The 15102-nt window shown below is 42.0% G+C and overlaps 1 protein-coding gene across 1 annotated transcript in view; it reads right to left on the reverse strand.

The window, feature by feature from the left end:
- LOC124594261 (neuroligin-2-like) overlaps positions 1–7581 on the reverse strand; it is a 335593-nt gene extending 328012 nt beyond the window's left edge. The window contains exons 1-2 of the mRNA XM_047132625.1: positions 7456–7581; positions 7234–7404 (exon numbers count right to left, since the gene is read on the reverse strand). Of these exons, the coding sequence (XP_046988581.1) occupies positions 7234–7404; positions 7456–7581 (297 nt within the window). The remainder of the gene's footprint in view (positions 1–7233; positions 7405–7455) is intronic.
- Positions 7582–15102: the final 7521 nt, after the last annotated feature.

Below are 15102 nucleotides of genomic sequence, written 5' to 3' on the forward strand. Positions count from 1 at the left end.
CGAAATGTGGTGCTACAGAAGAATGCTGAAGATTAGATGGGTAGATCACATAACTAATCAGGAAGTATTGAATAGGATTGGGGAGAAGAGAAGTTTGTGGCACAACTTGACCAGAAGAAGGGATCGGTTGGTAGGACATGTTCTGAGTCATCAAGGGATCACCAATTTAGTATTGGAGGGCAGCGTGGAGGGTAAAAATCGTAGAGGGAGACCAAGAAATGAATACACTAAGCAGATTCAAAAGGATGTAGGTTGCAGTAGGTACTGGGAGATAAAGAAGCTTGCACAGGATAGAGTAGCATGGAGTGCTGCATCAAACCAGTCTCAGGACTGAAGACCACAACAATAACAAGAACAACATGTCTGAAGATGGTTTAAAACAGGCGAAACCGGTAAAGGATTGATAGCATAACTTATTTTTGACACACAAACTGTCTGTGAGATACAGGGACGTATCAACGTCATAGAAATTGTTCTTATAGGTTTGATGGAGACAAAGTCCACACAGATTTAGTGTGAAGGGAAGAGTCCATGACAGGTATTGCCGAAAGTCGAAGATTAGGCTGATTGCAATGAAAGATGATGAGACACAGACACTGACAGGCGTCTATACCAAACTGAAACAATAGATGTACTGCATATGGCGCAAAAGAAACAGCAGAAGATGATGGAGTCAGAGCAAGTGGCAGCAGAACGAACCCATCAGTTGTCACGTATTCCCTTTCACTATTCACAAATTTATATATTGTCATTTAGAAGTTCTTTTATTCAGTTCCCTTGCATCACTGAATAATATGAAAAGCTTATAATTAATGAAATACAAGCATTGCATTATTTTTCTGTGAACATTATGCAACAAATGTATTAAGGTTAGAATAAATGTTACTTCTGATTTTTTCAATTTAAATAATATTTGTGTGTTGTTAAGAGTCTTCTTTCATGAAAGTGAATTTTATTCGAACTTCATTACTGATTCTTATTTAAAATGGGATGGATACATGACTGAATTTATTTCCTAAAAAGGTTTGATGTACATGACACAGCTGATTTGATATTAAATTTTGAAAAATATGAATTTGTCCAGTTGTAACCTCAAATACCTTCTATATAAATTAAGCTGGTAGAAGTGGCGGAGGGGAAGTTTTACCGTGAGTTCTGTCCTTACAGTTATTGATACAAAAACCAGGGCGAGCAGAGCTCCATAGATGCGAAGGCCTGAGTTAAGGTATTATAATAGAAGTTGAAGACAGATAATAAAGTGTAGAATAGGTAAAGAGTGCGACAACTTCAACAAACTACCAATGAAGTTGATGAATTTGTTTATCTTATAACATCAAGTAAAACACGTGCATATTGCAGTGGCAGTGTCACGTAAATTAATTTGGAAATTTCAGCGTGCAGACTGAAGCAGTTCTTGCGAGTCGGCGAAATATTCTCTTCATAACCACTGTGCGAGTGAATATGGACGAGGACAACAGTGTGTTTTCCGTAACTATGGAGAATGAAGTGACCGTCATTGTTTAAAGAGCAACGAATTTCGCTTAGTGTGGACTTGAATAGATGAAAATTTTGAACAATAATATCGATATATAGTCAAAGAGCTATCCTAATTAAACTCTCAGTAATTGATGTTGTCATTAGCAGATGTATCAATTCCCAAACATATGATTTCAGAACAGATTTTGAACAGTGTACAAGGTTTGAGCTAACCCCTTTCTTCTCAGGCTATTTTTATTGGACATATAACTACCCTTTCAACCCTATGTTGCATGTTCACGAGCCACCACTGTGGAGAAGCCCATATCAGGAATCACCCGTGTCCCTGTAGGCCACCAATCTGATCAAGTATTAAGAGATGAATTTACTACCTCAGTCCTCAGCAGATGTCCTTGGAACGTCATGCTGTTTCATCATTCGCACGTCTTTACTATTAGATCCCTCTGTTTTAAGAGTTCTCCACGCAAAGTAGAGAAACATTTGTTAGGCTCAGAAACTCATATCTCAGAGGAGAATTTTCCTAAATTCCATGTGAATGAGGTAATTGTAAATAGCTTAAAGTCCACTTCAATTAAGCAAAAAATTTTTTTAATATTTTAATTTTTTTACAAATATATGATTTGTTAATCCAAGAAGAAATGTGACTAGAGATCAACGTTGGGGAATCTATATTAAACGGGTGTCCCTGGTTTCCTGCTGAAAGTAGTTCCTTAACAGATAAATTCCTTAAGTGCATAAACGTAAGCAACCTGGGAACGAAGCGGGTAATTTTTGAAGACCTTGGGCTAAGAGAAACAAAACAAATATACATCACATCACCAAATCTCCAGTTATGGCATATACATATTTACCAGCAACTCCTGCGTTCGTTATTAGCGTATTTAAATATATCATAGATCCATAACGTGACTAACAATTCATTTAAACAATTGACTTTAGGGTCTGAACATTTTAGTAGTTCTGGATTCAGAAAAGGTGGACAGTCTGGTAACATAGTCTTGTAAGTACTGAACCTTTCCTGCCATTGCAGGCAATGTGACTGTTTTTGTTTCAGGTAGGAGAGGAATGAAACCTAGCTACTGAAGTTTGTTGGAACACAGCCTACCGCGAGTATACAGCAAGTGTGGAAATTATGACAGCGAAAGCAAGAGACTCTGTAGACCCCATGCTTATTCCGAGCGTGAAGAGGCAGAATAGTGGTCAAAGATGGATTTTGGAGGGATGGCGAGTAGATTAGAAGGTAGTAGACGTGTTAGGAAAGAGATTGAAATTTGTAGAGAGGTAGTTGAGATGCTATTGGCGAAACCTCGTGTCAATCGGTAAATTATGAGTTAATAACTCAGATTTTACTGTCAGTGTTAGGGCTCTTATATGTTAAGTTGCAAAACATGGATCGACAATTATAAGGTACATCGTGCCAGGTTTCGTTTAATGGATCCCATGTATTTTCAGTGGTGTACTTACGTCGTTTGGATCATTGGTTTCTGGATGCTAGTAAAGAAACTGCACCTCACTGTCCTGTTTTCGTTTGCAGAATAGTTGCTTTTCTCCATTTTTCTGGTCTATATAAATCACTATTTTATTCGACGACTATTATCCATAATCCTTCAAAATGTTCATTATTGTGCACAGATGACTCCATGTGCGTGCATCCATGTGCGTGCGAACATTTGAAATAATATTTTAGATAATTCTAGATAAGCCACTACATATTCGTAACCGAGCTAATGTTGGAGGCCAGCAGTGAAAATATTCTGCCTAGCTTGACTGAAGACAGGGTTAGTAAATTTACACCAATCTATAGATATTTGTGCCTACTTAGAACCAACTGATGGGCTTAAAGCACAAGGTTTACGTAGTTAGAGGTTTTATCTGATTCTTGACCATTCCAACAGAATTACTAAGGTTTAGATATCTCCTCAGTATTAATGAAAAGCGACTGCTTTATTACACCTCTTGTTAAATGTCAGAGATGAACAACTTTTACACACTACACCCTTGGGAGTATACAAACTCTCAGAAATACTTTACTAGTTTTCATTTGGCGGATAGGGTAAGGTAGTTTCAGCTTAGGGCTATGGATAAAAGTTTTAGGTAAAGTAAACTAGTCTTAGACGAAAAGATTACATATCAAATACTTTTGAATAACTAGGAAAATATATCATACGAAAGTCAATAAGAGCTTGTAACCCACATTCAAAGATCAGCTCACATTTGCATGACGTCATTTTGTCGTCATCAGGGACAATATGTAAGTTAATGCTGTTATCCCGTTTGCTAGTTCAATGTAGGAATATCTGGGTTGCCTGCTGCGAAGCGAAGTTTAAAATAAAAAATGCGATGCTCATCCTACATTGTAAAGTGGGGTAGTTTAAATTTTCAGTTTTCACATTGGAAAAAGAAAAGAAAATATTACAATTAAGTTTTTGTTAGTTCCTGGGTGGATACTAGCATACAAAATCGTGTTACACTCATCAGTCGCAACATTGTGCTGGCTGGAGGAGCCAAATCACAAAGCCTCAGGACATTGATGAAGTGCAGTACTGTGCGGTAAATCGAGTTTAGTAGCAGCAGAAATTATGCGGTTCTGTCAGGGGCGTCCAGGGGGAAAAGAAAGCCAACTGAATTGACGTGACACAGCTGCATCAAGTCCACCTTTGCTGAAAACGTGTTGCCACACGATAATCCAACCTTATCAGCATTCTACCCATTTTTAATAGGAACCACTAGCAGCGTGAGACGGTATTGCGTTCGTGCGAGCACACAGAAAACACTGACCAACACATGAATATCTGGGTGTTACTATCAATCTTTCACTGTCTTTCAAGAAACACTGCTGGAACAACAGACTAAAATTCAGTGCAAAGAACAATAATTTGAGGACTCTCACAGCCAACACCTGTGGCGCTACCCATCACGTCCTGAGACCATCTGCTCTTTCGTTGTGTGTGGTACCTGCAGAGTACGTCTCACCTGTACACAGTGCAACAGCTCACATCCAGTAAGTTGACATTGCTATCAATAATACAGTCCAAAACCTGTCAGATTGTATGAAGCAAACTCCTGTCGCCAATCTATTCTCGACTGTTGGAACAGCTGCCTCCACTCTCCGAAATGCCTTCACTGGTGATGTGGAGAGATTAAATCAGGTCAACGATTTGCATCATCTACTGCCCAATTATCAAGCTGTAGTCTACCGACTGAAATCCGGAAAGGAATTCATTCATAGCATTCAACCAGTGATGGGAACTCCAGAGTCCAACTACATCTCCATGTGGAAGAATAAACTGTCGCCTGGTGTTGCTGCAAAGGTATCTAACCCCAGTAAATGATCCGCAGTATCCTGTTTGGATATAATTAAATCGTCCTGCGGTGGGCGTCCCTCGTTGCGAAACAAACATGAAGAGACGATTTCTGTGAGTACTGAACAAGACATGATCCGGGGGTGCTTGCTCATATATCCTCTACTTGAACATTCTTGGTGCAGGGCAGAAACAGATCGAGGCCAACAACAAGGCTATTGGACTTGCTGCGTTCTGGAAATAGTGCCTTGACAAGGAAATCAATGATAGGAAATTAATAGAGGTTGGATTCCATTAGAAACCATGTGCTTACCGACCGTAATGTAAGTATTGTAAACAAGGAAATTGGCAACTACGGTCAAAGGAGTTTTCAAATCATTCATTACAGCAAATCTATTTCAGACACTCTGCAATCATCTTTAGTGTAAATTTTAAGTTCTTGAAAACTCATGTAATAAAAGCATGAATGACAACTCCAGCATGACTTCAAAACAGAAGAAAATAGCAGCTAACGAACCAAGTTTTTGTTGATAATATGAAAATTTATGTATTTGAGGCGATAATTGGGAGGTTATGACTATTCCATGTGTATCTATGAGAAATGATGCTTAATAGGGTACCGTATATGCTGCGGTATAGTTTATTCACAACACCCTGAAAGATAAGATGCCCCCCTAGTTCTGGGTCAGCTGAAGCCTGTGAACGCCGGACGACTTCTGACCACGATGGTACAGTGTCAGGCCATTGTGGACATTGGTGATCTAACAATACACTGAGGTGACAAAAGTCATAGGATACCGATGTGCACGGATACAGATGGCGGTAATATCGCGTACATAAGGTCCAAGAGGACAGTGCTTTGGCGGAGGTGTCATTTGTACTCAGGTGATTTAGTTGAGAAAGTTTCTGACATGGTTATGGCTACACGAAGGGAATTAACAGACTCTTAACGCGAAATGGTAGTAGGAGGCCGAGCATGGCACATTTAATTTGAAAAATCATTATGGCATTCAATATTCCGCCACCCACAGTATCAAAAGTGCGCTGAGAATATAAAAAAACAGGCATTACCTTTCACCAATGTGTTAACGAACGAGAGCAGCTGCGTTTGCGTTGTCAGTGCTAACAGACATGCAACACAACGTGTAGTACAATGCGGCCAAATTTGGCGTTAATGGGCTGTGGTAGCGAAAGACAGACGCCAATTGTCTTTGCTAACAGCAAGAGATCGCCTACAGCGCCGCTCCTGGCCTTACGGCCATGTCTGTTGGGTCCTAGACGACTGGAAAACCATGCCCCGATCATATACGTCCAGAGTTCAGTTCGTAGGAACTGGTGAAATTGTTCGAGTGTATCGTAGACTTCACGATGCCCTGGATCCAAGTTCTCAATACGGCACTGTTATGGTGGTGGCTCCATAATGGTGTTGGCTGTGTTTACGTGGAATGGACTGTATCCTCTGGATGTTCGGCTGCTTGAAGACCATTTTTACCCACTGATGGGCGTTATGTTCACATGCACCGATGGAATTCCTATGAATGACAAAGCGCCAAGTCACAGTATTCGTGCCTGGTTTGAAGAGCATTGTCAACAATTCGAGAAAATGGTTTGGCCACCAAGAACGCCCAGCATGAATCTCACGGAACGTTTGGTATATTGCTTGATTTGTGGGCGGGCACCAAACAACGAGGTCATTAGTCCCTCCGGATTAGGAAAGGATGGGAAATGAAGTCAGCCGTGCCCTTTCAATGGAACTATGCCGGCCTTTGCCTCAACAGATTTAGGGAAATCACGGGAAACCTACATCAGGATGGCCTGAAGGGGGTTTGAACCGTCGTCCTCCCGAATGCGAGTCCAGTTTGCTAACCATTCCGTCACCTCGCTCAAACGAACATTTACGGGACATAATCGATAAGCCAGTGCATCTACAAAATCCTGCACTGGCCACAATTTCGCAACTATGGGCTACTATGGAGTCGTCATGGTTCAATATTTATGTAGCGGGCTTCCTAGGACTTGATGAGTCCATGACACATCGAGCTGCTGCACATGTCGGAGGAATGGAGGTCAGACATGATATCAGGATGTATCCTACGAATTTTACCATCTCACTGTGAAGTACATGTGTTTATTGCACATGTTAGTTAAGTACATCTGTGTACTTTAAATATTTCCAGTGATTGACGTGCCTTATTTGCCGTGCCGTGCAGTGAGGACATGTCATTGAATATATGTGGTTGAACTGTGTGAATAAAATACTGATTGTTGCAGTATGCCGCACTTCTCCCCCCCCCCCCCCCGCCCCGCCTCCCAGCCCTTCCCCTCAGCTGGCTGTGTTGGACTTCTGTAGGCTCACCACAACGCTTGAAAATCCGTTCAGGATGCCGTGAACAAACTACACGGGTGGCACAATGTGTTACACAAAGCAGCCTACCTGCCAGGCGAGCGGCGGCTGTGGCGGTGAGAAGCGCGTCGCGGGGGCGGCGTACGGCACGCCGAGGAAGGCCTCGACGGGCTCGAGGTGTCGCGAGTTGAGCTGCAGGATGACCCCGCGGATGGCGCCCGACCGCGTCTCCACGATGCGGGAGCTGTACCGCGGGCCGGCCTCGCAGCAAGGCGGCGGCACGGTGGCCAGCGCGAGCAGCAGCACAGCTACCAGCGGCAGCGGCGGGCGCTGGCGATTGAGCGCCGGGACTGGCGGCGCGGGCACTCGTCGGCGACGGGCGTCGGCAGCGACGGCGGCGGCGGCGGCGGCGGCGGCGGCGGGAGGGGCTAGCGGCATGCCGCCGGCGCGGCCTCATCGCGGGGCCTCATCGCTGCCCGCTGCCACCGCCGCGGACCGCCCCTCTAGCTCCAGCTGCTGCTGCTGCGGGCATCGCCGCCCGGGCTCCACCAGCCTACTGCTCTGCGCCCGCTTTGGAAATTTTCACCTGCTACTATACCACTAGTTGTGAAGTCACCAGATCCTACAGCTGCCACCTGTAGAAACTCTCAGTTCACATACGAGTCTCAAAGGCACAACCACGATATGCAGTGTGTTGCACTTAGATGGCTTCTTTACGTTATCCGCAGCTCAGTAAGAGAGCATCTTGTTGCCACACATTTCCACTAATAAAAATTAACTGGCCTTTAAGCAGTAAAATAGTCTCATTAACATAGTTCTGGTGTTTCTGTCAATATGGAATAAGGGGTAATTCCGAATCAGAAAGTCTCCTTTACCCCTCAGGAATCTAAGTCAATCACAGCGAGTGAGCCAACACTTGAAAATGTCGCCGATATGTAATCTAAATTTCTTTCGTACGTGTTCCAGAATCGAATCCAGCGCCGATCCACTGAGCGCATTAACAGATGCCCTAAACCATCATTTGCCACACTCGGTGTTGAAATCACGCTACAATATGAAGCAGTTCCTCCGGCATCTTCTTCCTGCAAATAAAAATTACTGCTCTTAGAACCATTGCACTACTGCTTTAAAGTAGGTTATATACTAGAACAGGAATTTAGTATCTAGCGTAATTCTAAAAGAAGAAACTTTTCTAAATCTATTTCTAAATAATCTTTGCATTAGTCGTACCTATGCATATCTGCAGCAGTACACATTTGCAACATGGTGGCTGTGTGCCTCTTACTAATACTTATCAATTCCTGTCTCCATCATCACTTACATGAAAGACACAGAAAACAGGTGTAACAAATAATTTCTTTCAGCTAATCACACTACGCCCACACTGTTAGAGATGTTATTCTAAATAGGGAAGAGAGAAAGGAAAGCAGATACATGTACCATTGAGACCACCATGTAAATCGCAATTATGACTGATGTGGAATTGAAACGTACCTTGGGCTATCTGGACAAACGGACGGAAGATGTTCTTTCCTAGATTCCAAACAATAAGAAAATATCTCGAAGACAGCTTAATGGTTGCAGTCAGCAAACAATGTTAAAATGTGACGCAGGCTCAAGATGGGTGCGTGACAAAGTGAGGAGGAAGCTAATGTAAAGTACGGAATGTCAAATTCCTGATGATCATGATGATGTCGGCACTTTAAAGATTATTGTTGCTCTAAATCTAAATCTTAATGCCATGTACCACTCCAAAGCTAGAAAGAAATTTACGAACGTTTTTTATTGTCTTGACGGAGAGAGAAACAATAACTCTGTATTTTTGAGGTCATCGCACCCATTTTGTTTACTGTCAGAATTGCTACTGGATTTCCTAAGAATTTCAATATAGAAACTAAAAATTTAGCTAATAAATTAGCCTAACTTTTGGAGGAAGAACATGATGTAAATTAGCATAAAAATCATATGCTCTACGCCAAAGTAAGAAACATTTTATTTATTCACCACAATGAAAGTTTTTAACATTACAAATTAAAGACTAATATGATGCATTGTAAGCTTCGTTAAATCGTTAAAACTAAGGATTATTAAACAACATTTACTGGTTTACCCCTAGTGTATATGAATATTACGCACAGTTTCCCATCGAGGACAACCTCAGCCATACGTAGACATACTGAATAAGAATTGCTTGGTTGCTCTTGTAACTAATATTATAACGACCAGTGTCGTAGCTTTGAGGCCATCTATTAAACTGGAAAAAGAGTTCGCTACAACTCGGATCTGTTATATTTACACTCAATAGCGAGAAAAAGAGTAAATTACTTACATGGTAAATCATGGTATTAAATTAGCGACACGGACGAGACCGAGCATTCCTAGTCTACATAAATGCCGTAGTTAGCGACTGGTCAGGTAAGCAGAAAGCCTGGATCCACAATTTTTCCAGCTTGCCAAGAAATTTCCTTAAAAACTGTAAGAATCATCAAGAAATATCCACCTAGCCTCATGTGACACACAAGCAATAAAGGACTGGCACACCCAGTCGTCCTTTCCGGATCCATGGGAACTGCCAGAATTGACAGCAAACCAACCCCGACAATGATAGTTCAGGTATACGTTCCGACGTCGCATGCTGAAGATAAAGAAGTAGAGAAAGTATATGAGGATATGGAAAGGTTAATAGAGTACATAAAGGGAGATGAAAATCTGATAGTCATGGGAGACTAGAATTCCTTTTAGAGGATGGAGTTAAAGAAAGGTTACAGGAGAATAAGGACTTCGGACAAGTAATGAGAGAGAAGAAAGACTAATTGACATCTGTTATAAATATCAGGTAGTAATAGCGAATACTCACTTCAAGAACCACAAGAGGAGGAGGAAAAGGCTGGGTGATGAGGGAATATTTCAGTTTTTTATATATATATATATATATATATATATATATATATATATATATATATATATATATATATATATATATATATATATATATATAAACATTAGTAGTGATGCAGAGTAGGCTGAGGTTTAAGAGATTGGTCACAAAGAATCAATAAACAATTAAGTTTGATAGGGAAATATTAAGGAATGAAGTTCCTTAAGGCTATAGACACAGCAACAAGGATTAGCTCCATATGTAGTAAAATTGAAGAGGAATGGAATTCTCTAAAAAAGGTGATCACCGAAGTTTGAAAGGTAAACGAAAGTCTAAAGATGGTAACTGCGAAGAAATCAAGTGTAACAGAAGAAATACTTCAGTTGCTAGGTGAAAGAAGAAAGCGCAAAAATTCATTAATAGAGAAATACGAGTTGATGAGCATCGCAATAAATAGGAGGTGCAGAGAAGCTAAGACAAAATGGCTACATGGAAAATGTGAAGAAATCAAAAAATAAATTATTGTTGGAAGGGTTTGCTCAGCATGTAGGAAAGTCAAAACAACGTTCGGTGAAATTAAAAGCAAGGCTGATAAAATTAAGAATGAAACGGGAATTACAACATTTAAAAGCAGACGAGGGAGCGAATAGGTGGAAAGAGTACATTGAAAGCCTCTATGAGTAGAATAATTGTCTGATGTGATAGAAAAAGAAACAGGAGTCGATTTAGAGGAGATAGCGGGTCCAGAATTAGAATCGTAATTTGAGAGAGCTTTGGAGGACTTAAGACCAAATAACGCAGGGGGATACATCAAATTCCATCAGAATTTCAAAAAGCATTGGGGGACGTGGCAGCGAAACAACTATTCACGTGTGTGTGTGTGTGTGTGTGTGTGTGTGTGTGTGTGTGTGTGTGTGTGTGTCTGGAATACATAAGTCTAGCGACATACCATCTAACTTTCGGAAAAATATCATCCATACAAATCCGAAGAGTGCAAGAGCTAAGAAGTGCGAGGATTACCGCTAATTCAGTTTAACAGCTCAACAATCCAAGTTGCTAACAGGAATAATATACAGAAGAATGGAAAAGAAAATTGAGGATGTGTTAGATGACGATCAGTTCGGCATTAGGAAAGGTAAGGGCACCCAAAAGATAATCCCAACGTTGCAGCTCATAATGGAAGCAAGACTAAGGAGGAATGAAGACACGTTCATATGATTTGTCGACCTGGAAAAAGCGTTCGACAATGTAAAATGGTGGAAATTTTTCGAAATTCTAAGGAAAATTGGGGTAAGCTATAGGGAGAGACAGATAATAAACAGTTCCCAAGAGGGAATAATAAGAGTGGACGACCTAGAACGAAGTGTTCGATAAAGAAGGGGGTAAGATAGGGATGTAGAGTTTCGCTCCTACTGTTCAATCTTTACAATACATCAAAGGAGCAGTGAAGGAAATAGATGAATGGTTCAAAAGTGGAATTAAAACTGAAGGTGGAAGGATATCAATGATACGATTCACCGATGACATTGCTATCCTGAGTGAAAGTGATAATCTGCTGATTGGAATGATCAGTCTAATTAGTACAGAAAATGAATTGAAAGGAAAGCGAAGAAAAACGAAACTAATGGGAAGTAGCAGAAACGAGAACGTCAAGAAACTTAAAATCACGACTGATGGTCATGATGTAGATGTAGTTAAGGAATTCTTTTACCTAGCCTCCAAAATAGCCAATGACGGACAGAACAAGGGGGACATAAAAAGCCGACTAGCACTGGCATAAAGGGTATTCCTGGCCAAGACAATTCTACTGGTATCAAATATAGGGCTTGATTTGAGGAAGAAATTTCTGAGTACTTACGTCTGCAGCACAGCATTCAATGGAAGTGCAACATGGACTGTGAGAAAACCAGATCAGAAGAGAATTGAAGCGTCTGAGATGTGGTGCTACAAACGAATGTTGAAAATTATGAGGAGTGTTAAGGTAAGGAATGAGGAGGTACTACGCAGAATCGGCCAGGAAAGGAATATGTGGAAAACACTGAAAATGGGAAGGGGCAGGATGATACGACATCTGTTAAGATGTCAGGGAATCTCTTCCATGGTAGTAGAGGAAGCTGCAGAAGGCAAAAACTGTAAATGAAGACAGAGATTGGAATACATCCAGCAAACAACTGAAGACGTAGGTTGCAAGTGCTACTCTGAGCTGATGAGGTTGGCATATGAGAAGAATTCGCACCGGCCAGCATCAAACCAGTGAGAAGACTGATGACTCAAAAAAAGAAAAAAAAACTTAAACCGCTTTCCAAGTAACTTTGATGAAAACTAGTTACTTAAGGATCACCTTGGCTGCTAGGTGAATGCTGGGACTCGACGTTTCCTCCCAGTACGAACAATGAAAAATAAAAGAAAATGGAAAAGATGTCGTAAATGATTGTAAGAGTTAGATGAGATCTGCAGTCCTAATTTAATCTGTAATATAGCTTCAAATGAAATGTATGAACATCATAATATTGTCGCAGAAGAAGCTGAGTAGCGAAGTGGTGTAGTGGTTATGACACTGCACTATTGGATGGAGGGTCGTGCTTTCGAAACTCACCTGAATTGTATAATTTTAATTTCTATATTCGGTTCATTCTAGAATTATCCACAAATGTCAAGAATCATTCTACTGGAATGTTCTATAACTGTATATATATACCGTATGTGTTCTGGCCGGAGGCAGTTCGCTCCACGCTCTTGTATGTGCAAGTGCTGAATAAACCTTCGTTACGTGAAGTTAGTGTTCGTTATTCATCTAATTACACCCTCTTCTACGTGACGTTATTCTGGTGGATTAGCTGGGTATTGGAACTTGTGATAATGCACGTTATCGGTTACACAGTGACTCTCATCAGGCCATGACAGCCGCCGTTTGCGTGGCGAGAAACCAGAGCTCGAGCCATATTCGACAGATCACAACCTATCGAAGTCAGAAGAATAAGAGGACATTACGATGACAGCAACTGTGTGCCACCATACGAGACATTCTTCCAGGTTCTCTGGTGACGCTGGCCAAGGTCCTAACAAGTGGCTGAAGGTATATGAGCGTATAGCCAAATTTAACAAATTGGATGACACCGTGTGTTTGGCTAACGTATTTTTTTTACTTTGAGGGCACTGCCAAACAATGGTATGAGAACAACGAGGAGAACTTCACAGGTTGGGAGGTATTTCAGACGGAACTGCGCAAGTATTCGGGCGACACACAACGACAGAAGTGCAAGGCTGCAGATAAATTAAAGTGCCGGGCGCAGCGTCCAGAAGAAATGACAGACGTCTTGGGGCTGTTTTAAATAGTGGATCCTAGAAAGAAAGAGGAAGATAAGATTGAACATCTCATGGAGGATGTTGCTGAGGACATGCATCAAGCCCTACTCCTGAAGGAGATTTCGACAGCAGACGACTTCATAAAATGGTGCCAGTACATCGAAACAACAGATCAAAAAATAATTACACGTAAGAAGTTTGAACAGCTTCCTAACGTCGTATCGATGTCTGTGATGGAGGAAGAAACTGATTTCACAAGTGTTCTTCGTCAGAAAGTGAGAGAGGAAGTTCAGAAGGCACTTGGATTGCACTTCGAGCAAAGAACCGTATGCTTCAAGGGTTCATAATGGAGGAAGTGAAACAGACATTGAACCCAATCTCTCTTCCTTCATTTCCCTTTAAAATGGTAAAAAAGCAGAGTCCCCGGCAAAGTTACGCTCCTACAATTCCGCATGTGGAACGTGTTTGGGCACAAGGAAGATTGACGTCTGGAGGACCCAGGGTAAGCAACCAGTTTGTTTCCACTGCGGACGACCGGGACATGTGGTGCGATATTGTTGAGAAAGGCGGCGGATGTTCGATGCCGCCCACGCCAGAAACAGCAGACCGATCTTAGCGGACGCCAGCTCCGGGTCGATGAAGACGAACAAGATGTGTCTGTAGGACGACGTAGGTTACCATTGCCGCAAGCTAGCCGCTGGAGAGGACGCCCCCCAGCACACCGATCGAGGTCTCCATCGCCGTTTAGAAGCTCCAGCCGATCACCCAATTGCCGCAACCTGGAAAACTAAAGGGTGCGACATCCTTGAAGGTGAGGCTGCCGAAGAGAAAAATCCTCCGCCGTCGATCACTACAAAAATGATAGGAAACAAGGTCGATATCCTCATGGATGGCCGACCACCCCAAGCTCTTGTGGACTCTGAAGCATCCTATTCAGTCATTTCGGAGAAGTACCGTCGCCAGTTTCAGAAAACAGATCTGTCGACAACAAAACGTTTCTGTCGTCTCGTTTAAGAAGGGATTCTGTGAATCGTGGATATTTGACTGTCGCTGAGAACCGCAGATCCTTCGAAGACGCATGTGCATAGCAAACTCTGAGCCGTTAATTGCCGAACACCTGAGTGTCATAGAAACGTCCCATGCCGAGTTGTTGGCGAAATTAGCGCTACCAGTATGAGACAAGATCTTCTAGCTCGACTATCACCACATCTCACTAAGGAACAACAGAAGAAGCTACTTGTAATTCTTCAAGAGTTCTCTGAATGCTTCCATCCATAGGTGAAGAGCAAATTAGACAAATCGACGGTGAAGCACCGGATTAGCACTGGAGACAATCAGCCAATAAGCCAGAGAGCATACTGTGTGTCAGCAATGAAACGTCGAATAATTCGCGACGAGGTAGAGAAAATGATGAAGAATGACATCACTCAGCCTTCACAGAGCCCATGGTCGTCACCAGTGGTAGTTGTCAGGAAGAAGGATGGCAGTAGGCACTTTTGCGTTGATTACAGGAACCTTAGTATCTAAAAAGGACGTTTACCCTCTTCCACGAATTGACGATACACTAGATTGTCTGAAGGGGGCTACGTTTTTCTCAACCATGGACATGTATGCGGGATACTGGCAAATCGGCGTAGATGAGGCTGATCGTGAGAAAATTGCATTCATTACCCCTGAGGGCCTTTATGTGTTAAGGTAATTCCATTTGGTTTGTGTAATGCACCAGGTACTTTTGAACAGATGATGGATAATCTTCTAAGTCACCTGAAGTGGAC

This window comes from Schistocerca americana, chromosome 2, assembly GCF_021461395.2.
Source record: "Schistocerca americana isolate TAMUIC-IGC-003095 chromosome 2, iqSchAmer2.1, whole genome shotgun sequence".
Classification (NCBI taxonomy): domain Eukaryota; kingdom Metazoa; phylum Arthropoda; class Insecta; order Orthoptera; family Acrididae; genus Schistocerca; species Schistocerca americana.